The sequence below is a fragment of the Rhizopus delemar genome, genomic scaffold, assembly GCF_000149305.1.
Source record: "Rhizopus delemar RA 99-880 supercont3.3 genomic scaffold, whole genome shotgun sequence".
Classification (NCBI taxonomy): domain Eukaryota; kingdom Fungi; phylum Mucoromycota; class Mucoromycetes; order Mucorales; family Rhizopodaceae; genus Rhizopus; species Rhizopus delemar.
This window is the reverse complement of record NW_027137829.1, coordinates 334,805-362,013: the sequence shown is the minus strand read 5'-3', so window position 1 is coordinate 362,013 and position 27,209 is coordinate 334,805. Positions and strand designations below refer to the sequence as shown.

The 27,209-nt window shown below is 35.3% G+C and overlaps 9 protein-coding genes across 9 annotated transcripts; 3 read left to right on the top strand and 6 right to left on the bottom strand.

Annotated features, from left to right (window-relative positions):
- Window positions 1–112: 112 nt before the first annotated feature.
- On the top strand, window positions 113–1,117 carry RO3G_04351 (uncharacterized protein; the record flags this gene model as incomplete). The annotated part of the gene is made up of 1 exon (XM_067658941.1): window positions 113–1,117. One exon carries the CDS (start codon window positions 113–115, stop codon window positions 1,115–1,117), a length of 1,005 nt encoding a protein of 334 aa, XP_067515042.1.
- Window positions 1,118–2,406: 1,289 nt separating this feature from the next.
- Window positions 2,407–5,366, bottom strand: RO3G_04350 (uncharacterized protein; the record flags this gene model as incomplete). Its single annotated transcript, XM_067658940.1, has 8 exons — window positions 2,407–2,768; window positions 2,991–3,185; window positions 3,236–3,743; window positions 3,893–4,061; window positions 4,114–4,334; window positions 4,402–4,814; window positions 4,870–4,879; window positions 4,944–5,366. 8 exons carry the CDS (start codon window positions 5,364–5,366, stop codon window positions 2,407–2,409), a joined length of 2,301 nt encoding a protein of 766 aa, XP_067515041.1.
- A 455-nt stretch (window positions 5,367–5,821) lies between these two features.
- On the bottom strand, window positions 5,822–6,864 carry RO3G_04349 (uncharacterized protein; the record flags this gene model as incomplete). The annotated part of the gene is made up of 3 exons (XM_067658939.1): window positions 5,822–5,832; window positions 5,874–6,537; window positions 6,589–6,864. The coding sequence occupies 3 exons, from the start codon at window positions 6,862–6,864 to the stop codon at window positions 5,822–5,824; spliced, it is 951 nt and encodes a 316-aa protein (XP_067515040.1).
- A 4,295-nt stretch (window positions 6,865–11,159) lies between these two features.
- Window positions 11,160–12,554, top strand: RO3G_04348 (uncharacterized protein; the record flags this gene model as incomplete). Its single annotated transcript, XM_067658938.1, has 1 exon — window positions 11,160–12,554. One exon carries the CDS (start codon window positions 11,160–11,162, stop codon window positions 12,552–12,554), a length of 1,395 nt encoding a protein of 464 aa, XP_067515039.1.
- Window positions 12,555–14,716: 2,162 nt separating this feature from the next.
- Window positions 14,717–15,826, top strand: RO3G_04347 (uncharacterized protein; the record flags this gene model as incomplete). The annotated part of the gene is made up of 1 exon (XM_067658937.1): window positions 14,717–15,826. One exon carries the CDS (start codon window positions 14,717–14,719, stop codon window positions 15,824–15,826), a length of 1,110 nt encoding a protein of 369 aa, XP_067515038.1.
- Window positions 15,827–16,345: 519 nt separating this feature from the next.
- Window positions 16,346–16,903, bottom strand: RO3G_04346 (uncharacterized protein; the record flags this gene model as incomplete). Its single annotated transcript, XM_067658936.1, has 3 exons — window positions 16,346–16,350; window positions 16,487–16,631; window positions 16,697–16,903. 3 exons carry the CDS (start codon window positions 16,901–16,903, stop codon window positions 16,346–16,348), a joined length of 357 nt encoding a protein of 118 aa, XP_067515037.1.
- Window positions 16,904–19,484: 2,581 nt separating this feature from the next.
- On the bottom strand, window positions 19,485–23,128 carry RO3G_04345 (uncharacterized protein; the record flags this gene model as incomplete). The annotated part of the gene is made up of 6 exons (XM_067658935.1): window positions 19,485–19,778; window positions 19,838–20,470; window positions 20,520–20,753; window positions 20,823–22,367; window positions 22,502–22,912; window positions 22,967–23,128. 6 exons carry the CDS (start codon window positions 23,126–23,128, stop codon window positions 19,485–19,487), a joined length of 3,279 nt encoding a protein of 1,092 aa, XP_067515036.1.
- An 884-nt stretch (window positions 23,129–24,012) lies between these two features.
- RO3G_04344 (DNA repair protein RAD51) lies at window positions 24,013–25,455 on the bottom strand (the record flags this gene model as incomplete). Its single annotated transcript, XM_067658934.1, has 8 exons — window positions 24,013–24,136; window positions 24,189–24,310; window positions 24,360–24,489; window positions 24,557–24,670; window positions 24,718–24,812; window positions 24,864–25,066; window positions 25,118–25,262; window positions 25,354–25,455. The coding sequence occupies 8 exons, from the start codon at window positions 25,453–25,455 to the stop codon at window positions 24,013–24,015; spliced, it is 1,035 nt and encodes a 344-aa protein (XP_067515035.1).
- An 88-nt stretch (window positions 25,456–25,543) lies between these two features.
- On the bottom strand, window positions 25,544–26,752 carry RO3G_04343 (uncharacterized protein; the record flags this gene model as incomplete). The annotated part of the gene is made up of 3 exons (XM_067658933.1): window positions 25,544–25,653; window positions 25,704–26,054; window positions 26,119–26,752. The coding sequence occupies 3 exons, from the start codon at window positions 26,750–26,752 to the stop codon at window positions 25,544–25,546; spliced, it is 1,095 nt and encodes a 364-aa protein (XP_067515034.1).
- Window positions 26,753–27,209: the final 457 nt, after the last annotated feature.

Here is a 27,209-nt window from a genome sequence, read left to right as displayed (position 1 = left end):
AGAAAAACGACAGTCTGATGAAGCCATTTGCTTCGATGGGGTAAACCTTGATCAGCCGCTGGGCGAGCATTTGGCGATCAACAGCCTTGATGTGTCAGCAGCATTTCACAACATGAAAATGTCGCTCAAAGCAAACAAATGGAAGCTCTCATTAGAAGGCAATCTGCTACTGATACTATCATCCGCTTCAGTGCTGCTCCTTGATGGAAATAAATACCCGGAAGAGGTGAAACCACATTTTGATTACGATCAGTGGCGTATGATCGATGAGTATATCCAGCAAGCATACGGCATCAAGGGCGAACCCATCCCTCTCGTGACAACCACACAATTCAGTAGCATCCTTGATCGGTTTATCAACAAACAGATTGGCCGGGATGAGGCTGAGACCAGCTTTAAATCTCTGGCTCTACCTACCATGGAAAAGAAAATTGCCAAAGCGATCGGCAACTTGGTTTCAAATTTACCTCTTGTGGCTATCGAAGAAAACGTGAACGAGATGGAGCTTTGCTCTCGCTACATTGATCTTTTTTTGGCTGGTCTATTTGATGATCCAGACAATAGTATCTACTTCCGCTGGCTGGACGAAACCACCTTAGAGGCTAAGACTAAGGAAGCATCAAGCTCCCGGCCAGACCTAAGTATTACCAAGTCTTTAGGCGTCAATTGGGCAACCACCCTGGTCTATGGTGAAGCCAAATCTGCCATGTATAGCAACGATCACTTTATTATTTGCAAGAATCTGATCAAGGTAGCCAGGTTTAGCAAGGACGCTCTTGACAGCCAGTTGTTTGAAGGAATTTTGGCCATACAAATCATTGGACGAACTGTTGTGTTTTATCTACTGACGTTACCCGCCCAAAGCATATACACCATGATTCCTCTGGCAACTATCAAAATTCCAGACAGCATCAACAACTTGCCTGGTTTAGTTTACAAGGTTTCTGATGTTCTCAAAGTTTTGGATATCTTTGAACGCGTCTGTGTTCGTGCAGCACACCCGGAGACCATCAAGCATCGCTGTGCTCCAACCTTGCCAATGGCAAATATCCAACAGTTATTTTCCCAATCCAAGAACCGCAAGAGGTCCTGTCATATCCAACTTTATCATAATTAATAAATAAATAATTGTAATGGATTTGATAGTCTAGGATAGTCTATGGTAGTTTAGGATAGCCAAGGATAGTTTAGGATGTTATGTTCTGGTAAGGTAATTATCAAAGTAGCAATAAAACCAAAAGAATACTTTTTGAGTGTCATGTTTTGACATATCAATAAGATATAGTCTTATCATTCTGGATTAAATCTTTACAGATGAGTTTGAATAAGAACAGATCCTGATAATTGTCACTGCCCTGAACAGCCAAGTTTCGCTTTCATCCCAACAGTTGATTATTAACATCAGTTTAAAATATTTTTCTTACGTCAAATCATATCGGTCGTAGCTATCTTTTGTCATCTAATCTCAAGTCTTGCTCAACGAATATGAATAGCCTTGAAATCTTTCTTTAATAAAAGTATTCGAATTGAGAACTATTGTTCGGTCTCGTTAATTCTTCTTTTTTCATATTTTTATACATAAAACACTTCATCAAGGTCCCGTTTATACCATTGGCTTGCTTTTAAAATAAGAAAAAAAAAAAAGGAGGGGGGGAATGGTTGCTTGTAAAGCTCTCCTAATTTTTTATTACAACAAACCAAAACATGTTATTCATGCCCCAACTTGGCTAAATTTCTTTTTGCTTTCTTCTCCAATAGCTTGTTTACAGCCAATCGACTCAATTGCTCTGCCAACGCTTCCTTTGGCTGCTTTAGGTGAGCGCCTTCAAGATTTGCCTGCATTTGGTACTCTACTGCCTGTTACTCATCTATGCTAGTCACTGTACCGTGTGATCAAAAAGTATCATCTTGTAAGTTGTATTGACATCAATACGGACATTATAACCACCTTTTAATACGCGTATCAAGGAAATGATACTTGTGTCTTAATGATAAAGGAAGAACAGTATATTTTATTTAATAAAAGTTTAAGTTATTATCTTTATCAATTTTAATATACTTCTTTTAGTTGTGATTATTCAACGTTATGATCAGACTCTGTTCTACAACATTATAAAAACCAACGTTTCATAATCACTTTCTCTGTATTCGGTACCTCGTGCGCCTTGAGATATGGCACATAGTCTGAAGGAGATAGTCTGTGCGAGATACAGTCAATTGAATTCAGCCAATATAATATCACTAAAGAGTTCGTTTTTATCATTGAAGCCAGCAAAGGAAGTATTGCTAACAAATTGAGATTTAATTTTTCAGACTTCCAATTCTTTAAATCCTATATACTGTCTCTCTGTTTTATATAGTTATTAACTTCACAATAAAATAAGTTTTCCTTTTGTAGTTGCCAGGTCAGCAAATTCCAAATGAGGCTATCCTTGCTTTAATTGAGCAACTCTTCTTTGTGAGCCTGTGCCAATCACAGCCCCCGTTATTAAAGTCTTTAATGTTCTCCTCATTATTTCCATTCAAAACAAATGCGTCACCAGGATATTTGCCTTCCACGATAGCACCCAACTGTGTAGTAGAAGATAAAGCAGCTGGTAAATCCTTGAGACAGCGGACAGCCAGGTTCATCCTCCCATCAGCCAAGACATCATCTGATTTCTTTACAAGTAAGGCCTTTTCATCAATTCTGCCAAATGCTTTATCTAAATAAGATTTCCTTTTGTTGGTGTGGCTTTGATCGTAACGCGATACTCGAAACAAGCTGCCTACAGTGCATCATGTACCGAATAGGATTGAGTGCATGTCAACTGTAGCTTGCGTGTGCAGATGGCAACCGTTTTCTTTGGAGTCATGTATTGCGACTGTTAGTAAAATAAAGAGGAATACAATAATTTCAGTGCTATTTTATTTCTTTAGGCTTAATTATTATTACATTGAATTCTTAATAAGTTCAAACGCTTGTTTGTACATATTTAACATATCTTTACATTTTTCTCTTTCGTTTGCGATTGTTTCATCTTCTTGTAATAACTCATTAAATTTATCTTCTTTGTATAAGGCTGAAACAAGTCTATTTTGTACCGATTCCCGAGAATGGTTGACCAATAGATGCATAATGGATTTAGGAACCAAGTCCTGGATATTCTTTCTGACGATATTAAAATAGCTCGTGATTAAAGTACCTGAGAAAACAAAATAAGTACAAGTAAATCACAGATGTTTCAAGTCTTACGGATCAATTGTGTTTCTAATTCTTCTCTATCAGTTGCCACTTCATCATCCAATGAAGTTTGTTCCAATTTTTTAATCATTTCATTTTGCATCAAGCTGTTCACAGACATGAACGGTGCATATTGAGCTTTTGTCATCATCTCTTGCAATCCCACTGTCGATTTTTCATCATTATTTGCTCCACCAAAAAAATAACTTAGCAAGGATTCTTTTGTGGCAGTTTCTTGTTGCTGTCTTGATGTTTCATTGGCTAATTCAGCTTTTTGCTTCATTTCCACAAATTGTTTACGTCTCAGGGCTTCTGATTTTTTCTTTTTTCTCGCCTCCTGCTCCAAGTTGGCCATGGCTCCGGCTGCTCCTAGGAAATCAGGGTGGTTTGTGTTGATATAGGCTCTTTCAATAGCAATCAAACTTTCGATATAAGTCACTGTGGGTCCCAATCTTTCTCTTAATAATTCTGAAACAACTTCTGATAATTTCTGGTGAAGTCGTGGGTATCTTAACAGCTCCTACATGGACGTATTAGCAATGCACGTGTAGAAAAGAAAAAGTATATTACTATTGTGTCTGACTGATGACAAAGTTTCATCAACTCTTCATAGACCATTTCTACACATTTTAAACTAGGGACTTCCAATAACTTAATTTGAGGTCTTACTAATAAATCAAAAGCTAGTTCAGGTACAAAAAGTGATGGACGAGGGCCAGTTGAGTTTCGAATAGCAGTGCGGATATCATGATCACTTAGATTGGAACAGGGGGGTATAACGTCTAAGGCTTGCTTAAATATATTGTTGAAGATGTGGTAGATGCGTGCACCACCACACCTATCAAAGAAGAAAGGTTAGCTCATCAATTGTGAATATATATTTCTATTACAATTCTTTGGTAGACATCTCTGGTAATGTTCCATCAATGGCAGCGATAAAATCATTAGCAAATTTGGTTAATAATCTAAGAACAAGTGGGCCCCTTTCAATAGGTTCTGTTGCTCTACTCGACTCTCCATATTGTGCCAATTCTTGTTGTTTTTGACTGATGAGTGATCCTAGTCTAGTTCTGAGTTCAGGTAGTTTCTCTTTAATGTGTATTAATAAGATCTAACACATGTCAAAAATCCTTAAGTTCTCTCTCTCTCTCTTTCTTCTTTTCTTTCTTTTTAAGTACCTTATTCAACTGTTTATTCAAGTAGCGTGTCCCACATCGAGAAGAAATGCTACGATAAGCTGGATGTTGCATAAAGAACTGATCTTCAGCTTCAAGTGCCAAGGACATGGGTTTGTTTGTCAAGATGTCCTGTTGGCTTCGATTAACAACGCCAATAAACCCCAGCTTGAGAGGATATGACTTTCCTGATAGAATATCCAATGCATTTGTGCCTGCATCCATCAAGTCCAGCTTTGTCAATACACCAATTGTCCTTTTACCCTCTGGATCCACTTGTCGAGCAATCTTCAAACTATCCGAATTGACTAAATCTGCATTAGCGGGTGATACAGCCAGGATGATACTGTTTGGATTGGAAGTATAATCCATTACTAAACTACGGATTTGCTTTTCTATATCTATTGGTTGATCACCTAAATGAAAATAACATGTTATATATGTCAACAAATGAAATGGATGTAGGCATACCAATAGGGATCTATTTAATAAAAAAAAATAGTAGTAAGCATTTCTGTAACACTCCCCTTTTTTTGGTTTCTAACCTTTGTCAAACCAGGTAAATCCACAAGGGTCAAGTTGAGTACTTTGGGCGAATAGATTCGAAGATGAATAGGCATTTTTGAGATACCCTTGTTCGCACCTGCCAAACGACTTGTTTCGCGTTCAATCTCTTGACGGATCTCGCTGAATTCATAAAATTTTTTATCCTTGATGTGCAAAAACTCACCATATTCCAAAGCAGAAGGTTGTTGAAGCGTTACTAGTTGAAGCACAAGTGGTCTTCGGGTGACGATGCCACTTCCTCGCGGTAAAAAGTCGCGTTGAACAAATGTTTCCAAGACAGAGGATTTACCAGAAGATTGGGAACCGACAACGATGATCAGTGGTAAATCAAGAGAATTTTCTGCTCCAACCGAGGCAGCTACGGTTTGGAGTTTATTCATCAACTCAATCAAGTCTGTCATTTGCTTTGGTTAATAAAAAAAAAGAAGCATGTGTGTGGCAGGGGCATCTCTAATTTTTGAAATAGGTACAAGTTTTTATTTTATACTCCGGTTATGAGATAGAAATATTAGAGTAATAGCTTTTAATTAGTGTGAGAGGTTTGATGTGATCTCTTCAGCAATACCAGCAAGATTATTGTTATGAGTTGACTGACGAGAGAGGGTATGAGTGAGAGGGTGATTAGATAAATCAAAAAAAGTATCGGATCTATCTAGTTCATCACTGCTACTGCTACTTGTTCCGTTACTGTTCATACGTTTTTTACTAAACGTCGATTTACGCCTTTCATTTAAGAAGGCCATCTTGATTTTTTCAACAAAGTTTCCATTATATTTTGATGCTTTTTGTTTTTGTTCCGCAGAGACACTTGTGCTTGGATTAACCTGATGATGATCTTCTACATCTGATATAATTACTATTTTAATACTAAAAACCAAAATTTTCATTTTGCATCATCACTCTCTTACCTTCTACGTCACTTGCAGCTGATTGTGGCATGATACCTGACAGACTATTTGTACAAGCGACCAGGGTGGTTGACAGTGGTGGATCACTCAGGATGACTTGAGATGGCAGTGGGTGTAATATTTCGTCTTCCGATTCTTCTTCTGAGGATAAATGATGATTATCATGTGAACTTTTCAAGCCAAATTTTTCAATCACTTCTTCTGTTTCCATAGCGACACTTGCTTCCAAGTCAGAATATGTACGACAGACAGGACACTGAAATCCCGGATAACTGTCAAATAACGGACGAATACATTTAAAGTGATACGTGTGGGAGCAGGGAGCAACAAAGAGTGCTTGAAATGGAGCCAGGGCATACAAACAAATACAGCACTCTTCAACATCAGATGATGTTGTCAGCTGTTGTTTGTTACTTGTAATGTTACGTAAATTATTAAAGGCTGATATCGAATACGAACTTTGCTTGGTTTGTGATTGACGATTGATTTCGAATCGCATCTTGACCGAACGATAGATTTCTTCATACCCTCCTTGATAATCAACACCAAGTTGTATTAAATCACCATCCCTTATCTCTGCTGCTCTACTCTCTTGGTTTGCTGGGCTTAATCTCACATGGTTAACAAATGTACCAGAAGAAGATTTCGTATCTTTTAATTGCACCTATTGTAACAGGGTCAGCATGTGAATCAAAAAAAAAATGCTCCAATTTACCTTTCCATCATTATTTAACCAAATTTCACAGTGAGATCGAGAGACGACTTTACTTTTAAATGATATATGATTTTTTAAAGAAGATTTATCAGTAAATCTACCAATCTTGATGACATGTCCTGCTTCAAGGTCTCTCTCAATAATATTAAATATTAAACTACGACTGGGATTATCAATACTGGGAACAATTCGGATGTGAACTTTGGCTTGATTTGTAGTTGGCTGTCTAAATTGTCTATTGTTTGATATAGGTTCTTCTGTATAATGTGAGGCCATAGCTAAACAAATAAAATCGTCCATACAGAAATAATAATAAAAAAAAAGTGAATGAAACAAGAAAAAAAAAAAAGAAAATAACAAATGTCTTTTTCAACGTCATGCTACTAAACAAGATGCTTTATTTGGAAGTCATACTGGGATTATAATGCTAAAGAGCAATTGTTACACGAATTTTACTGCTCAAGAATCATTCTTTAAAAAACTGGTTTTCTCAGTTATGATGTGTGTGTGCCATGTAATAAAAAAGATCGTTGTTTAAATAATTCAGGAGGTTAAAAAAGAAAAAGAAAAAGGGGGTGCAAAAGAGAAAGAGGGAAAGGGGAGAAAGGGGATGAAAAAAAAAAGTCCTAAAATCGAAATACTGCAGCAATCACTTCAAACTGGTAATCGTATGTTTCATTGTGAACCCGTGAGAATCAGACTGCATGATTTTTTTTTTCCCAGTGACTGAAATGCAGGTTGTACAACATCCTTCTGGGTAATTTATTAGTCTCCAACATACAACATAAATTACTATGACTGTTTAAAATTATTAAAATTCATAAAAGCTTATTATCCTTTACGCTGATCAGTGCATCCAACAGTACATAATGATTCATTTATAAAAAAAGGTCTTTTTTTGCAATCTATCATTTCTCTTTGCAATTCCTCCAATGTCAGTGGATAACTTTCTAAAAATAGTGTTCGGAGAATAAATATATATACTTGCTTTTCATTGGCTTTTCTATAATGTATATCATCATGTTTAGCCTCGCTTTTGCCAGGTCTTACTGCATTATTTTTATATGAAACTTTGACACATATAACCCAATATTAGAATAATATAGACCTATCGCTAACAAGAAACATTTTATATCCAAATTGGCAAGTTTTATTAAAAATAAGCTAACTTTGAATGATGTCCATCACAGGGGGAACTTGTTCTTTTTGACCTTTCAAACATATATATTAAGTGGTAAAAGACTCTTTCTTCTATTCTGATTATATCATCAATAACTCTTTTTTTTTTGGCTGTGTGAAATCAAGCATCAAACAATAGTTAATAATAGTTCAAGGTAAATGTATAATTCCTACAAGAGCCTTTCATATTTACCACTGTCATAGTTATGATCTTGTTCATTTTTGAAATGATAAAGTAGCAATGGCATGGTTAAATAAGACACTTTTCTTTTTTATAAAAAAAAAGGAAAAAATACTGTTACCAAACGTTCTTTATTTACTGTGAAAGCTTTGCAAGTAAAACTACCTACATTTATCAATTGGCTTTGGAGCATAAAAATGAAGCATCCAAATATTTTTTAGTAACTTTATATCAATTTTCAGGTTAGTAAGTAGATCTGCAAGACTATACTCATATGCTGTTTTGTTATTAATATTAAGTAAGCTTTATAATACTTGTAATATCACAGCTTGCTAATAAATGTTGGTTGTGTGATCAAGTCGCTTGGAGGGTAAAGATGAGTTTGAACGCATTTAGTCCTGAAAAATCTTACAGAAATGGTAGGGCATACCTTTGCAGCTTCAGATCACTTGATTCAAAGATAGTTACTGGACTGCCTGACTATCTGGGAAAGCGGCTTAATAGTATTTTCAGTTGCAACTCGAGTTTATTTTTATCGTTTATTTCTGTTTTCAAGATAAAGCATCAGAAACTCCTAAGCTGGGTTTCTTGAACACATTGTAACTTGATTCAAAAACCTCTTAGTATGATGAATGTTTCAAGATCGCAATTTACTCGACAAGAACTCCCAATGCGATGAGATATCCCACATTTTTTATTCGTAATTTTAAGCTTTATTCGTTTCTGCTGGTTTATTTAGTAACTTTGCCTGGAACTATCATATATAAACAAGGTTGATATATATCTCTCTCTAAATGAATACTTTTAATAATATTTCCAGAATTAGTCGTATGGATTTTCAGTTTATTGCCTATCTTGGCTTTTAGAACTATATACAGCAACAATTCTTTTGACCGTTATAAAACAAGTGGCTCAAATTCCTAAAGGAGATAAAAAATCTAGTTTTGAATAAGCATGATGATTTTGATACTTGCATGAACACTTAAAGATTCAGATTTTAAAAAAATAAATCTCAAATAAATCAGGCTACCAACTCTTAAGAGGCCTGGTTGTTGGTCAGTAGTTGAAATGGTTCAAGCGAATCTGAAGATTATATAAAACTATTAACTAAGTTTAAGCTTTATTATCTATTTTTAGAAGGTCGTAAATTGATACTGAAGGCACTATGTTCATTTAACAAAGTGGCAGATTAAACCTTGACTAGCACGTTCAATCCACTACTTTTTGTTCCTCAGTTCATGCCGCTCTCATATACGTGACTTCTTTTAATCCTTAGGAATAAAATCATTTATTACAAAAAGAAGGGAAATTTAAAATGTTTTTGGTTGAATACGGTTGCATCTAAATAAAAACTCTTTTGAGTGCCTTGAAGAGAAAAAAGAGGTTACAATTCACCTTTATTTAGATGCAAAGAATGACCAAGAAAATGCTTTATCTCGTTTCTTACTATAATGTTTTACCTATTCTTTTACTTTTTTTTTTGGTGAACTAGAAAAGAAGCATACAAAAACTTCTTGTTCTATTCCTTATTGAATTAGCCAAGCATGGTCATCATTAACATGCGGTTCTGCATTGATGATATAAAACCACAAACCATCATAGAATCTTGTATCTTTTTTATCCAAAGCACTGCCACGTTTTATATAATAAAAGAGTCTTTTTTTTCGCACTAAAAAGCAAACTTCTTGGAAGTACCAGTACCTTGATGTTCTCATTTGAGAAGCTGTTGCCAAGAGCTTAAAGCTACTTTCTTTATATTGATTTCTAGCTTACTAAATTGCTTTTATGCAAAGTTTTATACATTATTAAAGCTTTCTTCTAGTAACAATGCAGTTGATATTTAAGATAAAAAGCCAATGATCTAAAGTTCTATGCTCATCTTGCGGTGAAATGGAGTAAAACACTCCTATTAATCGCTAAATGTTGACATCATTAACATCTGTTTTAACAATGGCTATATTCATACTGAATGTACTCTTTAATGAATCACCTAATGTTTTCATCATTGTAACACTAGACTGTCAGTTATATATTATATTGAATTAATTAAAACGTTTGTATTTTATTCTATAAATATTTCACATTACTTTTTTTGTTGACCATAGAAACAATGGCTCCATAGCGAATATGGATGTTCATATGTTAAATTTTGTGAATTTACTTGCCTCTTGGCAAAAACAAGAATCAAATGAAGTACGATAGAGAAGCACAAATGTCTGTATAAGTCTGACTTAATTTTAGAAGAAAGTAATTAATCAAGTTAATTTTAGAGAATAGTAACAATGGATTAATTAATTTTAGCTTTATCCTGTAATTTACAGCGGAATTTTAGACTATGTGCGAATAAATATCTTGTAAAAAAAAATGGGATTCTTTGTCATACATTTCAATGATTACAAGATGTATTATTTTAAGAAAATGAAGCTCGCGGTAGTTTAAATATAACCCCTTGGCGGAGCCTGATTGTTTTGTATAATTCATAAAACCGACGCAAAGTTGGCTTACACAATGTCTCTTTCGGGAAATATACCAAGGTGACTCTAACATTGATGACAAAAATACGAATGAAAACATACGTGATACACAACGGTGGCACTGCTTAAATGCAATGTAATAAATATACAAACTCAGGGTATAGCAACCATTGCCGTCTCCTTGACATTATTACTTTATTGTAATAAATTGAACGCAACAGTTTGAAACGTCAGTCAGTCTCAAACAAAAAAAAAAAAAAAGATTTATAAGCAGCAATCGTAAAAGCGCAAACTGAATCTACGCGCGCTACAACTATTAGTCCGATAAAAATTATCTTCTCTTTTGGCAAGGACGAGAACGAATTTTTTTTGTGCAACTGAAGACCACTCATCTCTTATTTATTGAATTACCATGCATGAAAGCCAGTCTGAAATGAGTGAAACCAACTAGTAAAAAATAGCATGTGTCACAAAACCAAGGCGGATACTCAATCTTTTTCGTTATTCATTGTCTTTTTTTGGTCTATTTAGCATGCTACCGCATAACCAAATATGTTTCGCAAAAAGGGCAAATAAACTCTACTAGATAGAATGAATGGGATCTCGACTATCAGATTGTTTAGGTTACTAAAATGTCTACAGTGTGTCGTTTTATATAAATAGTGCCTTCTTTTTTCAAAAGCTTCCAACTACATCTTTTTCCTATTAACCCAAGTCCTTTCCTTTTTTTTAATAAAATGAAAATCCAATTCGCTACTCTCACTCTCCTCGCTGCTTCTTTGACTAGCGGTGTAATGGCTTCTTCTGATGCTTCCTCTGGTTTGGTTGCACGCCACAATAAATTTCCAGTCAAGGTCACTGAAGACATGATTTCTAGCATTATGTCTTCTATTGAAACACAAATGAAAACACAGGTTGTTTCCAAAGTTGCTACTAGCTACTGTGATCATGTTTCTGCTTCATTAGAATTTGACGTTGGCTTCGGATTACACACTTACAGTGGTGCCAATGGTAGTGGCCATGCTGGTTTTGGTGCTGGCGTAGGTGTTGGTATCGAAGTCGGTGGCCACGGCAAAGGCCATGGAGGTGCTCACGTCGGTGCTGGCGTAGGTGTTGGTATCGAAGTCGGTGGCCACGGCAAAGGCCATGGAGGTGCTCACGTCGGTGCTGGCGTAGGTGTTGGTGTCGAAGTCGGTGGCCACGGCAAAGGCCATGGAGGTGCTCATGTTGGTGCTGGCATAGGTGTTGGTGTCGAAGTCGATGGCCACGGTAAAGGTCATGGCAAAGGTCATTCCGAAGGATCCCATAAAGGCCATGATAGCTCTAATGGTAGCTCCCACTCTTCCAAGAATGGCTCAAACTCAAAATCCAGTGGCAACTCTCATTCTTCTAAGAGCGGCTCTAAATCAGGCTCCGAAAGCAGCTCTCACTCCTCTAAGAACAGTTCTCACTCTTCTAAGAACAGTTCCCACTCTGATTCTAAAAGTCACTCTCACTCCTCCAAGAGCAGCTCTCACTCTGAATCCAGCAGTTCTCATTCTGAATCTAGTAGCTCTCACTCCTCCAAGAGCGGCTCTCATTCCTCCAAGAGCAGCTCTCATTCTGAATCCAGCAGCAGCTCTCACTCTAGTAGCAAAACTGGAATTCATGGAGGTGCTTCCAGTGGCTCTAAAGGCAGCTCAACTTTTGAAATCGATATCGTATCCGTAAGAAAATCTATCGTCAAGAAATTGAGATCCGAATTTGAAGCTGATTTGAATGCTGAGATCAAGACCAAGGTATACAAGGAAGTCGAAATTCTCCTTCGTTCCAAGTGTGGTTCCAGGAAACTTACTCAAAAGCAACTCTTGTTGATTATTGCTGAAGTTGAAGCCAAGGCCAAGAAGTGTCTCCAAACCAGCCTTCCCAAGATCGGCACTAAGCTCAAGTTTACTGATAAGAAATACATCGAAAAGGTCCTTAAGAAGGTCAACCACAAGTCCACTGTTATCAAGAAGATTGCCATCGGTAGCTCTTTCAGCGTAAAATCATCTCTCAAGTCCTCCATCTCTATTGGTGTCAAATCTTGTACCAAGCTTAATGCCACTCAGTCTGCTAAGCGTATTATCAAGGGTCTTAAAGAACTTTGTTAAAATTAATTTATTTACTTTTTCATATTTAACATTATCATAATAAAATGAATACACATTCCTTTGTTTTTCAATTGTTCTGTTTTATGTTCATGTTATGATTATAACACATAAAATTAATAACAAATATTGTGATGGTCAAAGCTTTGAATTCAATCGTGAATAAACTCAGTTAATTAATTAAAAGTTACTACAGTGTAACCTACTTATTATTTCTTGCTTATCTCAACTTGTTTATGTTCATAAATGCCTTGCAATAAATACATTGAGAATTTTATGCTAAAAATAACAATTGAATGTCACTTGCATATTCTATACGATTCTTATTGATTTGCTTAATATAAAATACTTTGTTTTGATTTACAAGATTTATTCATCATTAGCTTTCTTCAATCCCTCACTACACTTTAACTATTTTATATTCATGAAGGGCCTTGTATATATGGCTTTTTTTATGAAAACATGAAATTTTTTAAATACTTAGTTTTCGCTTTTTAATAAGAAAAATTATTATTTTAGTACGATCGCCAATGATGTTTATACATGATTGACCTTATTCCGATCGATTTTTTTTATTAATCCGGGAGAAGGAACAATAAGGATATATTGATTACATTGCATCTAAAAAAAGTAACAATTAATTTCTTTTAAGTTCAGAACGTTGACAAAATAAAAGCCCAAAACTCATTTTAATTTATTATCATTGTAAAATAGATCAGAATAAGTCATTATTATAAAGAGTGTGAAATATGATTTTTATGAATTAAGCACCGCTCGAAGATGGGGGGGGGGGAGAGGATAAAAGATACGGTGTTTACCTTTAACTTTAATCATGGTTAACAATTTTAAATAGAATACATAATATCAGTAGCTTTGCACAACTGATTAAGTATACAGTATGGGATAGAGGGTAGTATATTTAAGCTGTTTACAGCTTATTTCAAAATTAAAAAAGTCTGAGCATCCAAAAGAGTTGTATTATGCTTTCAAGAATAAAAGCCATTACCACCATTCTTGCCTCATTTGGATTATTGTACTGTTTATAAACCCTCATTCATTTTACAATAAAAACATATCATTTTATATGCCCATTCACAGAATTAGATGCAGTATTGCAATCAAACTCAAAGTGTACATAGTGCTTATAAGATACTTGGTTGACTATAACCCTCTTTACAGATTCTTAGTCAAAAGTATACATTGTATGTTAATTAAAAGAGCTATGTAAAGTCAATAATACTTTACCTTTAAAGGAGTCATGATAAACCCTAATCTCTTAATTTTTTACTATATCATTTCATGTTGATCTAATTTAGGATTAATGTTTCTTTATAGTAGAAACACATTATAACTTTTGTTAGCTAAAGAAGATGCTAAAACAGATTAAAAACTAAATTTCATAATCGTTCTATTTCAAATAGGGCTGTCAAGTGCTAATCATCTATCCCAAATTACAATCGAACTCATCTGTCATTGTATCTGGTGATTAACAATGAGGGACGATCTCAAACTGATTTGTTACCTAATCTTCTGGCTGACATATTGTTACACAATATGCATTTAAGTGTAGAAAAATAAAAAATAATTCTACGCTCTTTTTCTTTTGAAAAGAGTTTTACATTTTTCTTTCTTTGCATCTGGTGTAAAAGAAAAAAAAAGTGAAAGAAAGAGAGAAAGATGATGGATAATACAAAAAAAGTAACAATTAACAAAATCAGCCCAACTTGTGAGTCCCATGATATACACTGTACCTTTTATTCTAATACAATTTAAAGGAGGAAAAAAGTTTTACTTTTTTTTTTTTCCCTGTGTTGTGTGTCTTTTTTTTTTTCCTTTCTTTTTTTTTAAAAAAAACAACAATACTTGTTTCTTCATACATGTTTAGATAGAAAGTAAGTTACATCTTGATTACTTGTGAATGTCTGTTTAAGCTTTTTTTTTTTTTTTCTTAGATAAAACTTCGAATGAATTCTTTTCATAATGTTGATAGTAAACTTTATTACAGCAAAGAATCAAAGGAGTCAGTACCGACATCTTTGGAAAAAGAACACTCTTCACTGCAATTTACACATGGAGAAATAAGACATGAAAGTACTTTAAAGAAATATGCTTTGAAATCACTCAAAAAAAGAAGAGAGAGTATTAGTACAACGCGAAATAGACCAATGACTGTCGTCCCTCGACTGACAAAATCATCTATCTTACAAACAACGCACACCAAGGAAGAACAGCAGTGGGATCCACATATTGATGCATTTGATATACTTCGAGCTAAATTGAATGGTATCACTCGTTCCATGCAAGAGCTTCACGTACAAGAATTGTTTTATAACGAGTTTCTAAAGAAGAAGAAAAACGAATCTCATTCAAAAAGACATAGTTTAACAGATGATTATAAGCAACCAATTGATAAAGGCCACAGACGGATCCAATCTTTTAGCTATACAGAAGAAATTACAAAAGAAGAAGCAGCGGAAGAGGAAGTTAGTTGGGATAATCCAACGTCTTCTTCTTATTTAAATGAAGAAGAAGAAAAGACGGCGAGTGTCGCAAGTCCTAACTTAACTGCTCTATTTGTGACTACCAATAACTTGATTCATTCCAAACTTGATGAATTATCTGAAACAGCTTCGATTCATAGTGAAAGCGAAGATGCATCTGATTGGAGAAGACAATTTTTAAATCTAGTGACATTATGTATACAACAATCTGAAGAATTAGAGTCACTGTCGGTTGATATACTTTATGCAGAACAGCGAGTAAGAGAATTGATGTTTCTTAATCAATCTATTCATGAACAATTTCATGAGCGAGAAAAGCAATATGAGGAAAGGATAAGGGAATGCCAGGAGGTAGCTAAACAGCAGCTATTAATGATTGATTCATTAGAAGAATTGATGGCTGATATAGACATGAAACTTGAATCAACTCAAAAAAAGCCTGAAGGAGTAAAGCAACCTGAAGACAATGAAGAAGAGGAAGAAAGAGAGCAGAAGAGAAGAGAAGAAGAAGATAGAAGATGGGATTTTAGTAAAGCGATATCTGAATTATTAAAAATGGAAGACAAGCTTGATATTGTACATAAAATGAGATGGGATGTTGGAATGTTTGTAGGAGGAGGTGTAGGTACTGGTCATATCATACACTCCTTTGAGAACCGACTGAATGGCATCGATCTTATGATTGCAGGTAGTGGAATGACCAATGAGCCGATAGATGAACAAGAAGAAGAACAAGTAATGTCATCTAAACTTAACTTTGCGATTTACTTATGATTTCATAGTCAAATTTCATTTCTTCTAGTATTCAACATATCAAATTTCATCAACATCAATACGTATTACACTTGACACAAAAAGATAAACAGAATAGATTTGCATTGGCCCCAAAAGATAAATGGGTGCCTGATGAACAAGCCGACATGTGTCAATTTCCAATGTGTAATAGTCGGTTTTCATTATTTAAAAGACGTCATCACTGCAGACGATGCGGACAGGTTATTTGTCAAAAGCACAGTGCAAATCAATTACCGTTATTTTCCACAAATAGTAAATTTGAGTGGAGTCGTGTATGTGATGCATGTTTTCAGTATTTGATCATCATGCAAACAAAATGAAAAAAAAAATTAATTAATGTAAGGGATTTTTTTAAAGATATAATGAGATTATATACATATTAAAAGAAGAAGAAAAAAAAAAAGATTTATTGTATTATGTGCCTGCTTTGCAAATAAATTAAAAAAAAAAAGTCAACATAAGATGCCCATAAAAAAAAATACTGAATAAAGTGTGTGTTCATACTAAGAAAATGAATGTAAATCGACTTTTTTTCTGCTTATAAAAGAATTAAAAGAGAGATATAGAAGAAAGGGGGAGGAGGAAGAGGAGGAGGGATATGCATAAATCACTTTAACAATTCGCCTAGGAATTCTAAACCTTGATTGAATTTTTCTCTCACAATTATATTATCAATAGCAGCTATTTCAATTGTAGCAGGGCCTCTTTCAAATTCATAAGCCATGACTAATGATGGCTGTACGGTTGTTTCATTTGTTAGTTTAAGTTCAACATCTTCAAAAGACTAGAATAGGGGTGAATAACGATTCAAAAGAAGAGTAAGAGGAAGGGGGAAAATGGTGATTTTACCTGAACGATACATAAATTATTAATGGCGATATCTACTTCTTCCCAAGATTGGAGCGATCGAATGCCTTTCATGAACGCATCAAAGAATTGATTGACAAATACAAAGTTGTACATGTATTTTCCTTCACTCACCCAAAGCGCTTGTTGAGATTCTTTTGATTCAAGGACAACATTACCAAATGAATAAATAGTTGTTGTACATTCCATTGTCTTTCTTTCACTTGTTTCAAAGAAGGATGTGTTATTAAATGTAAAATCAGATACTTCAAGCCCCAAATCGAGTTTAACCTAACTTGTTTGTCAATAAAAAAACATTTTAAATAATAAATGAGCGAACCTTGGCTAATAAAGCAACTATAGTGGAAGATAATGAGGCTAAAGGTGGACACTTTTCTTTTGAGATAGAATCTAAAGAAACTGTATTAAGTGTACTTGGAAGACACTGAGACATGTGCGCAAGATTATATGTCATGGATCGATAAGGATCGCAAGGTAAAGCATATTCTAAATAGAGACAAATGTAGCTTGGCCAAAAAGGGAACTCACAACTCTTATTTTCTGCTGTTGTAGTTGTAGTCGTTGCTGTTGTTGTTGTTGTTGTTGTATTGCTGGCATTGTTCGGTATTGTGACTGAACCAAAGAAAGGGTCCGCAGTAAATAACAATGGATCAAAGTTAATAAAGTCGCTAAGGATGGGTTGTTGACATGGATCATAAAAGTCTTTAAGCATAGAGAATGGTTGGATTGAGTTTCCTTGCATCATATCTAACATATAATCCGTAGGTGATGAAGAGCATGAATTGATAGATGAATCGTCAGATGAAAATGATTCAATGGATTTAAAAGTTTTTAAATTGGAATTACTGTTGAATGGTTGTCCACAGGATGAATGATTATTGTTTGTATTGCAACTTATTTCTTCTGAAGCTTCGACTGAATCAGTTAATAATCGCATAACTACAGAGACTGTCATTAAACAAGTAAAGAATAGGGGGATTTACTAATTTTACAATGAAAGTCACTTTTACGTGTATTCTTCAAGACTTGAATATGAGAAGATACTTGCTTTCTTGTTCTGATTTTTCCAGTTTTTCGATAAATAAAATCAGATATTAGTTCATTTCTTCCGCAGGGTTTACCATTCACAAGAATCTTTCTTCTACCCAATTTAGGGATAGTTTCAAGAGCTATGAAATATTCAAAATTTTCAGGGCGAAAAAAAAAAAAAAAAGAATTGCTTCATGCTCTTCATTTTTTTTTACCTTCAGTGAATGCATCCTCTACATCAGGCGGCCAACTTGCTCTTCTTTATCTCTAAAATTGTTTGCTGAAATAATAACATTTGGATTATTGATCAAGCCGTTATATTGATCTTTTCGATTGTATTGTCTGGATTTTTTTGTTTGTTGCATATCATTATGAAAGAAGATTTCTTGAGAACAAGTCAACATACTGAATAATAAGGAATGAAAAAAAAGGTATCAAAAAGAGAAAAAAAAAAAAAAAAAAAAAAAACAAAAAAAAAAAAAAAAAAAAAAAACCAAAAAAAAACAGGAGGGAAAAAAAAAAAGGAAAAAGGGGAATGGGGGGAAATAAATGCTAAAAGAAAAAGCAAAATGTATAAAAAAGAAAGAGAAAAACACACACAAAAAACACACAAAAGAACTTGATTTATTAAATACACTAACAAAGCGAAACCTTGGGCTTTTCTTTCTGTTTTTATTTATTTTTTTTTAATTAAAGTATTCATGTCGTCATATAAATAGCATTACTCTCTCTCTCTTTTTCTTATTATTTTTGTTCTAAAAGATTCTTTAGGTAAAAAGTGTGCCCTGAATCGATGTTTTCTTGATTCGCATTAGTCCTCTCTTTGTAACCGATCTGTCTTTTCCTTATTTTTAATTTTTGGAGGGAAAAAAATGGTGATTTGAGATACACAAAAGCCTTTTTTCCCATAAAAAGTAATATTAAGCCCTTAATTACTTTTATAGGGAAGAACTGTCTTTTTACCCCTTACTCTCTTTTATGTCTAATTGTCAAAGTCCTTCCGATTGCAAAAATGTCATTTATACAAGCACTGCTGTAATTCGATAATTCTTTATAAATAATTCGATATTTAACAAAAATAGCTTTAAGCATAAAGTAGTTGGAATAACAATACCCTGTTTGTGAGTTTACATTTTATCATCCCCTTGTATAAAGTCCGATCAATAAAACTCATACTTGGTTCCTGACAATGTTGGAGCAGAAAAAAAAAAGCACTAACATTTTCCATTCTTTTGGTTTTCTCTTCGAAGTCCCTTTTGTCCCTCTCCCCCTTTGAGAATCTCCTTTTTTAAGTGTGTATATTTCTTGTAGAGTATATATCCTTGGTGTTTTATTGAAGAAGAAGGAATAAAGATAAATAACAATCATTTCTCAAATACCTGCTAATCAATTTTTAAAACCAAATTATTCAGATAAAATGTATACTTGAACGAGAAAGAGGAAATTAAAGGGGGTAAAAAGTTTGCAATCATTTTTTTTTCTTTTTAAAGTAACTAACAAAGGTATTAAAAGGGTATAAAATTATTTATAAAAATTGATGAGTTTCCCTCATATTTCGAAGGCTTGCTTTCTTTTTTAACGATTTTGTCACATAATGTCTTATTAAGTTGATCTGATCCTCTCTTAAATCTTCCAAACATGAATAGATGGTGTCATGAATGATCTCATGAAAGGCTACTATAGCTTCTACGCATGATTTACGAACACTCACCAGTGGACTATTCATACCCTGCATGTCATGTTAACATAAAGTCAGTGTAAAATATTTTTGATTGGTTACCTTGAAAAATGCATTCACTGCTCCCTTTGTCAACCATTCTTCAATGTAAAACACATCATGAAGCTCTCTGACAGATCTTGCCACATAACTTAATGCAGATCCGACAGGATGGTATCTGTTTCCGGATATAGTTTGATCATCATAGGGTGCAATGGTCGATCTGTAAACAATGAAAGCCATCAGCATTTCAAATGCTGTAGGTGGTGTCAGTGTGCTCAAAACTGCATCTAAAGCATCTTCTGCTGCTATGCAAATCTAAAGGAGAAAAAAAAACTCATTAATACCCTATCATTGTTTCATCCTATTCATTCTACCGTAGGATTCTCATTAGATCTTAATTCCAATAATTTTTCTGTCAATAACGATTCTACCGTCATGCCTTTCTCATTTGATTTTCTTTCGAAAAATTTAAATAAACCAGATTGTGTCACTGCCAACTGCCGTGTACATTCCAAGGCGCTGATGGTGCGTTTGTCCGTCGGAGTATCCAAATGCAGCAAGATGCTCTGTACGAGTTCAACAAAGTTCCCACCGTCACCGTTGGCCCCTGCCCATGTCTCATTTCCATTCTCTTCACTACCGCCTTGATCCCATCTTCTCCTGATGGGCACCTCTTTAAGTAGCCCTGTTAGTTTTCTGAATGTATTCACATTATCTGATGGCTGGATCGAGTTGGATTTAAGCTTGTCAATCAATGCGTAAAGCAGTGCAGTTTTGTCTTTTCCACCACGTACAGATCCTGCAGTGGATCTTGCATTTGATTGAAATACAGCACATGGATAATTTACCTTTTCAGGATAAAAGAAGGGTACAAACTTGGGCTCTGGGTATTTATCCTTGTTGGGTTCACTTGTATGAAACTGAGTTACAGGTGATTGTTGAGGTGATGTGCTCTCGTCAGTTGTTGAGAGGGGTGTAGAGCGTTCACTGGCTCCGTGAGTTGGGTACTACATAGAAAAATGAATATAAACATAAATCTGTTGTTAATTATGTTACCAGCATGGCTCCACTTTCGTAATAATTATTATCCGTTACATGGTTATCAGGGAAATTGGAGGTCAAAGGGGGCACCATGTTGGATTCAAAGTAATTTGGTATAGGTGACTTGATTCGACCCGGATCATCTTCTTCCAAGCGTCTGTCGTACACAATCTCTGTTAAATCAGGAGTCTTTTGCTCTATTTTTACTGGCCTATCATAATCTGTTAACGTGGGTGCCTTTTGTTCATCCTTTTTGGTTGGTAAATGCATGGATGCCTCTTCTTTATTCATCAAGAGCCCTTCATTATTCTCTTTTACTGTATTATCTTGTTGTTTCTGTTCATTGTCTTCTGTGCTGTGTTTCTCTTCAGTATCTTCATCTTCTCCGTGCTCTTCTTCGCCATGTTCTTTGATCACTTCTAACTCTCTTTTATCAAATTCTTTTCTGCCTATAAACTCGTCTTCTGCTTCATGAATTTCAACAGGCTCTTCAATGACAGTTGGCACTTGCTGTTCCTGTTCTTTTATAACCTGTTCCTCGTTTTTTATCATCTCTGGCAAAGATTCCGACGCATTCACAGGCTCTGCTACTGAAACAGCTGGAGGCCTCTCTATCGAAGGAGGAGAGTCAAGGCGAATGCCGAGTATACGACAGATCTTGTTTACAGAGTACTCATCATAAGCTGCTGTAACAGAATCAAAGAGTTGTTGGTTTAATAACCTGAGGTGTTTAATAAATGCCACTAGTGGGCCATGCCAAAGGGATCCCGAGTTGTATGTGGTTACCAGGGGCAGCAAGGCATTCAGACACTGACGCACATTGGCATCCGATTCAAACCAACCAGCTGCTGCACTACGACCCATGTGTCTATATTCCTCTGGCACTCCTTCCCATGCTTCTTCTTCCACATCCACTTCAAGTCCAATGAGAGGCATTAATAATTCATCCATCCAGACCAGAAATTCCTTTGTCAGCTTTCGACGATTCGCAGGCAACTTGTAAATATCGCGTTTACCAGCCGGCATTCTTTGTGTCGTATTACCAAACCCACCAAACTGAATTAAATTCGTAAACAACCCATCGGCCAGCCCGGCATGCTGTTGCTGCTGTAAAAACAATTTGGCTCGCCTTAGGGCTAGTTTGCCCTGAATTTGCCGGTTTAGCTCGGAACGTCGTGTGGAGGTTTCGTCTGTGTGTGCGTCAAGGATGAGCCTGGGTATGTATTCTTCAAAGTTCAGTAAACGAAGCATCACGCAGGTGACACCTTCCCAGCTTGACAGGGTTTCGTACACTGAAATATCTGAAGGTTCTTCAAATTGTTGAAGGAGGATGGTCTTGAGCGTCTCGCCGTCTATGGCGGGTTGTGTCTCGAGGTCGATCTGTTCCAAATTGGGGGTGGGGGTGTATGGGTACATGTCAAGCTTTTTGGCCACTTGGTGAATACCATCGATGCGTAAATTATAGTCTTCATTATTGAGTAATGCAAACAGACTTGGGGCCTTTCGTTTGTTTAGACCTACAGCTGATTTCTTCTTGTTTAGACCGGGCACACGCGTCTTTCGATTAGGTGATACGGAAGGTGGAGGGGAAGGTGAATCGTGCAATTGGGATGGTACAGTAGGAGGTGAGCCGTATCGGAGCAGGTGAGGTGATCCGTTTTGACGAAAGAGTTTGGTAGTGTCTGCAGATCCGGTAGATCCGGTGGATAGTGTGGAGTTGGAAGGTGATAAATCATGTCTTCCGAGAGAGCTCGAAGCTCTTAAAGAACCGCTGGAATTCGTTGGACTGTTCAGGTTTCTCGTTGGCTTGGTGTTGCTGGTTTTTGATTTTTCTAATTGTTTTTGAGCAGTCGATGGTAACTGCTTCAATAAACTTTTTTTTGGGGGGAAAAAATGAGCCTTTTTTCTTTTCTTTTTTTTTTTATATGTAAAATACATTACTGTTCTCCTCGATCTCTCCAATGTTCCCAAAATTCCCAAAATGCTTCTCTACATACTTCCCTGACAGCAGGTGTAGCATCGTTTAATCCTTTGTTGATGATGACTTCAAATTGGTCTGTACAATTCGTTCTATCCATTATAATACGCGTATGGTCTCGATAAGCATGGGTTTGAAGTAGAGTTTTACAATATTGCATGGTATACAGTCGAACTTGGGTATTCTTATCGTTTATGGCTAAAGACAGCATGTTGACAAATTTAGGATAAAAGTTAGCATGTCTTAAGAACGTGATGGTTGCTTGAAGAGAAGCTGTTGCTACCATCTTCTTGGTGAGTCCAGCACACCGCATCATACACATCAATAATTGGTCATTGATATAAGTATCCAGGTGTTTACCGATATAGATACCAATATCGCCTACCAATAAAAGTGCTTTGACTGCAAGCTGTGTACGTAAGCTTTCAACCTATGAAAGAAACAGGGTGAATAGAGGTGCGTACGAGAAATGAAAAGGGCTTACGGCTTTAATGATACCGTCTACCATATTCCTGATTCCGTGTACAAGAACGTCCAAATAAGCTTCAGGTGCATTTCCTCGAAGAAATCCTCTTATTTGTGTAATAGATCTCTCTCTTGCTTCCCAGTTGTGCTCTGTTTCTTTGTCATGATAACATTTAAGCATTTCTGAAAACTCATGCTCTAAATCTTTTGCACTGTGAACCTGAAATACATTTAATACTCTTTTATTTATTAAAAATAGTTTATTCATACTTGAATAGCGTCTACATCTGTAGTGTCTTCTTTATGAAGCGTCATTTCTTTTTCTTTAAAAAAAAAAAAGTTCTAATCTTTAAGGGGGGAGGAACAGGCAATTTTGCACTTGGAAGCAGACATGTGAGTTCTGAGTTATAAAACTTTAAGCAAAAACGGAGTTCTTATGAAGAATAGTTTGTATTAAATTTATACAGCAAGGAAAGAGAATCAACAAGTTGAAAGGAGGAGAGTTCCTGATATTATTGACATATTTGCATTATTTCATTATTCATGTCTTCGAATTCAGTTACAGAATAAGATTGCTGTGAATCATCAAAAGATAATTGAAACTAATTTTACCAGTCCTGTCGACAAAAAAATATACACTATAGGAACTCGTATTTCTTATGCTTTAATGACTTGTTACTGAAAAGCTAGTAAAGTGCATTTAGTTCCCAAAGCCTTCTAATCTAACTGCTGAAGCTATTGTTTATGCATTTCAAATAGGAAAAGTAATATTGCTGCAATGAACAAAGACATGCTGTTCATGGTAAATCAAAGGCTGACAACAACATAAGAGTTTATATCATTGAGGCTTTCTCGATATATAAATCTCTGATTGTACAAAATTTTAATACTTATCACAAGCCAAAGTTTTGTAACATAAACTCTGTTCTACCAGTTGAGTTATAGTATAATCCTTTTAGAAAAAAAAAAAAAAAAAAAAAAAAAGAAAAAGGAAGCATGACTAAACTGTATAAAATGAAAGAATGAGCTTTTATTATTATTGTTTTACAGCCAAGTAGATACAATTTATTCCTGAGCATCACTTATGCCTTCCTCAAGTATAGAAAATGTTGCTTCTGTTTCAGGTAACGAAGGTGAATCATATACTTTACAGATACGACTCTCACCTCTACCTTTACGAAGATATAATCTGATATAATTAATTAAAAAAGGCACTAGTGCATAAGCCCTATGACTATTACCTTGTGGTGCAAGCGTGAGCCATGATATTTCCACCTGTTGGTTTTTTAGGGTCAGCAGTAAATATGTTTGTACCATCTACAGTAGACAGCATTTGGTTTGTGATCACTATGGCAACACCAAACTATTCATGAGAGAGATTAAAATGGGCCCAAGCACATATGTTGTCATACTTCATCTGCTATTCTCTGTAAACTTCTCAAAAATTTTCCCAAATGCATCTGACGTAAAGAAAGTTCACCTCTTCCAGCAAAATCAGTCCGATATAAGGCAATGACACTATCCACGATCAATAATGAAAATCTACAAGTAAAAATTGAGCAAAAAGAAAAGGGCGAGAAAGAAAAGCCTTGGATTTATGAAAATAAACCTTGTTTCGGCCATCATAGAAGATGCTTGAAACAATAAAGCTGCTTGATGATCTGCGTTATACGCACGGGCATAAGCAATATTATTTAGGCAAATCTCCGTATCCAAGCCAAATCTACGCAAGGGGCATTATTATGTAAATATTTATATAGTGTGAGTTACCTTGTAGCGATAGATAATATTCTACTTGGACGAAAGGTGCCTTCTGTATCAATATACAAACATTTTCCCTCTGCTCCCCCATTTTCCATTGAAAGCTATTCTGTTTTAATTACAAGTAATCAAACTGACCCCCTTTTTTTTTTTACCTGACATGAAACAGCTAATGTATGACACAGTTGTGATTTTCCGGTGCGAAATTCACCAAATAATTCAGTGATGGAACCTGTTTCGATACCTCCACCCAAGATTTTGTCTAATTCTTTTGAGCCTGTTGTGATGTAAATCATTTCGTTTCTTCTTGTTTGAATTTCCATAGCGGTTGTAAAACCAGTATTCACCAGTAAACTCACTAATACATATTAGATCTAGGTGAATGGTATGTATAAAAGTCAATTATCACCTTCTTTAATGATCTTGTCCACTTTGGTTTCTGATAAACCCTTGATGGCTAATAAAGCTTTTCTAGGAGAATAAGCAATGGATTCAACAGTATAAAATCCTGCATGTTGAAGCCTTTTTATATCTGACGCTTGTATTCCGTATTTCTACCAACAACAAATCAATAAATGTATACATATACTCTAATAACAAAATAACCTCCAACATGGTAACAAGAAAAGCAGAAGAAGTGTTTACATTTTCTTCTTCCTCTTCATCTTCTTCATGTTGAGTAATTACAACGTTATCCTTTATTGATTTATCAATTCTTTGTGATTTATTATTGTTACTGTTGCTCATAATAATAAAGGAAAGTGAAAAGAAAGAAGGGGAATATATTTATAATAAAAGTGAGTAATTTTTTAGGTGTTTAGACAACAATCATACATTATGGTTGAGAAGAAGGAGGAGGTGAAGGAGTTGAGATAGGATAAATAGGATATTGCACTAAATTATAATCCATTGCTGTAGTAACAAATGTTAATTTTGATAATTGGTCTATAAAACAAAAGTTAGTTTAGGTATTTTATGAAACATGTTAATATTACCCATTAAACTTGGAATGGGAGTAGGCTGATTCCATGAGTCATTAGTAGATGTAGGTGTAGAAGTAGATGGTTGCATATTGGGCGAATGGACCGTGCTTGTGGTACTAGAAGAAGAGGAAGGAGAAAGATACATGGATTGATTGGTTAATTGTGATGAACTTTGTCTTAATGTACGAGGTGATAGAGGTGGAAGTGGTGGTGGTGCTGCTGCTGCTGAACTATTGCTATTATTGCTATTACCATTACTGTTGTTACTACTACTGCTATTACTATTGTTGCTACTGTTACTGCTATTGTTGTTATTGTTAATACTACTGTTACTAGTGCTACTAGTAGTCATACTGTATGAATCTAAGAAAAAAATAAGGTTAATAATAAACCCTTATGTACGTATTTGATATATTTATCATTTTACCTCTGCTTGTTGGTTCACTACTTGATATGCCTTGTATCGAATGATGACGGTAAGGTCTCTGTTGCTTTTGTGCAGAAAGTAAAGGGGAAGACATCTTTCTGTAATAATTTGATGTCGTACAATTCTTTGATAACGGACTTGGTGTAAAGGCCGTCATCAACCTCTCAATCCTTCTCAGTCTATCTTCAATCCGATCCATGGCTTCATTCTCATTTGAAGCAGTTCTCTTTTTACGTTCAAGACTATTATTGTTATTGATACAGTCAATACCGCTACTTGCACAAAAACCACATGGATTGCCTCCATCACATTTTGTTTTACGTCTGCGGCAAGTTTCACAGGCCGAGCCAGAACTCAATCGGCGTGCGGCATTTGTACTAAAGACACTTCTGGGATGTTCCGATACGACGCTATACACACATTCTTGTGATCCTTCGGCACAAGGCATACACGGCTTTTGTCCGTTACATACTCGTTTTCTACGTTTACAAGGCTCACAACCACGAATAGCGGTTGAATAAAGAAGTGGGGTTCGATTGGTGTTGTTGGTCATAGGAATTGTATTATTAATTGTAGTTGTTGATGAAGCAGGTGCACTGGATAATTTACGGTTGATAGGTGAACTTGGCGGCATATGAATACATAAACAAAAAAAAAAAAATAGATGAAAGAAAAGAAAAGAAAAGAAAGAAAAAAAGTTTCTTAAATATTTTTTTTTGTTTTGGTTCTGTGTATTTATCCCAGTGGCGCACCCTATCCAGGGCAAATGATGACAAGGGGTAGAGTTGAACAAAAGGATCGGGAAAAGCGGAAGAAAAAGTAACAAAACCGAACCAATCCCATTATTTTGTACATCATAGTACATGTCGAATAAGAAAGAAAATGGCTATCTTCGGCTTTTTCCTCTTCTTAAACCATCACCTCCTCTCAACCTCTGAGCCCCTCTATTGTGAAATATATTTATACACGCACTTCCTATCTTGTTAGCTTTTATTCATTTGCGTCTTTTTTCACTTTTTTTTTTCTTGTGCTACAGATGAAATGATTTTTTTTCCCTGATAAAAAGGTTAAACAAAAAAGCAAGTTTTTTT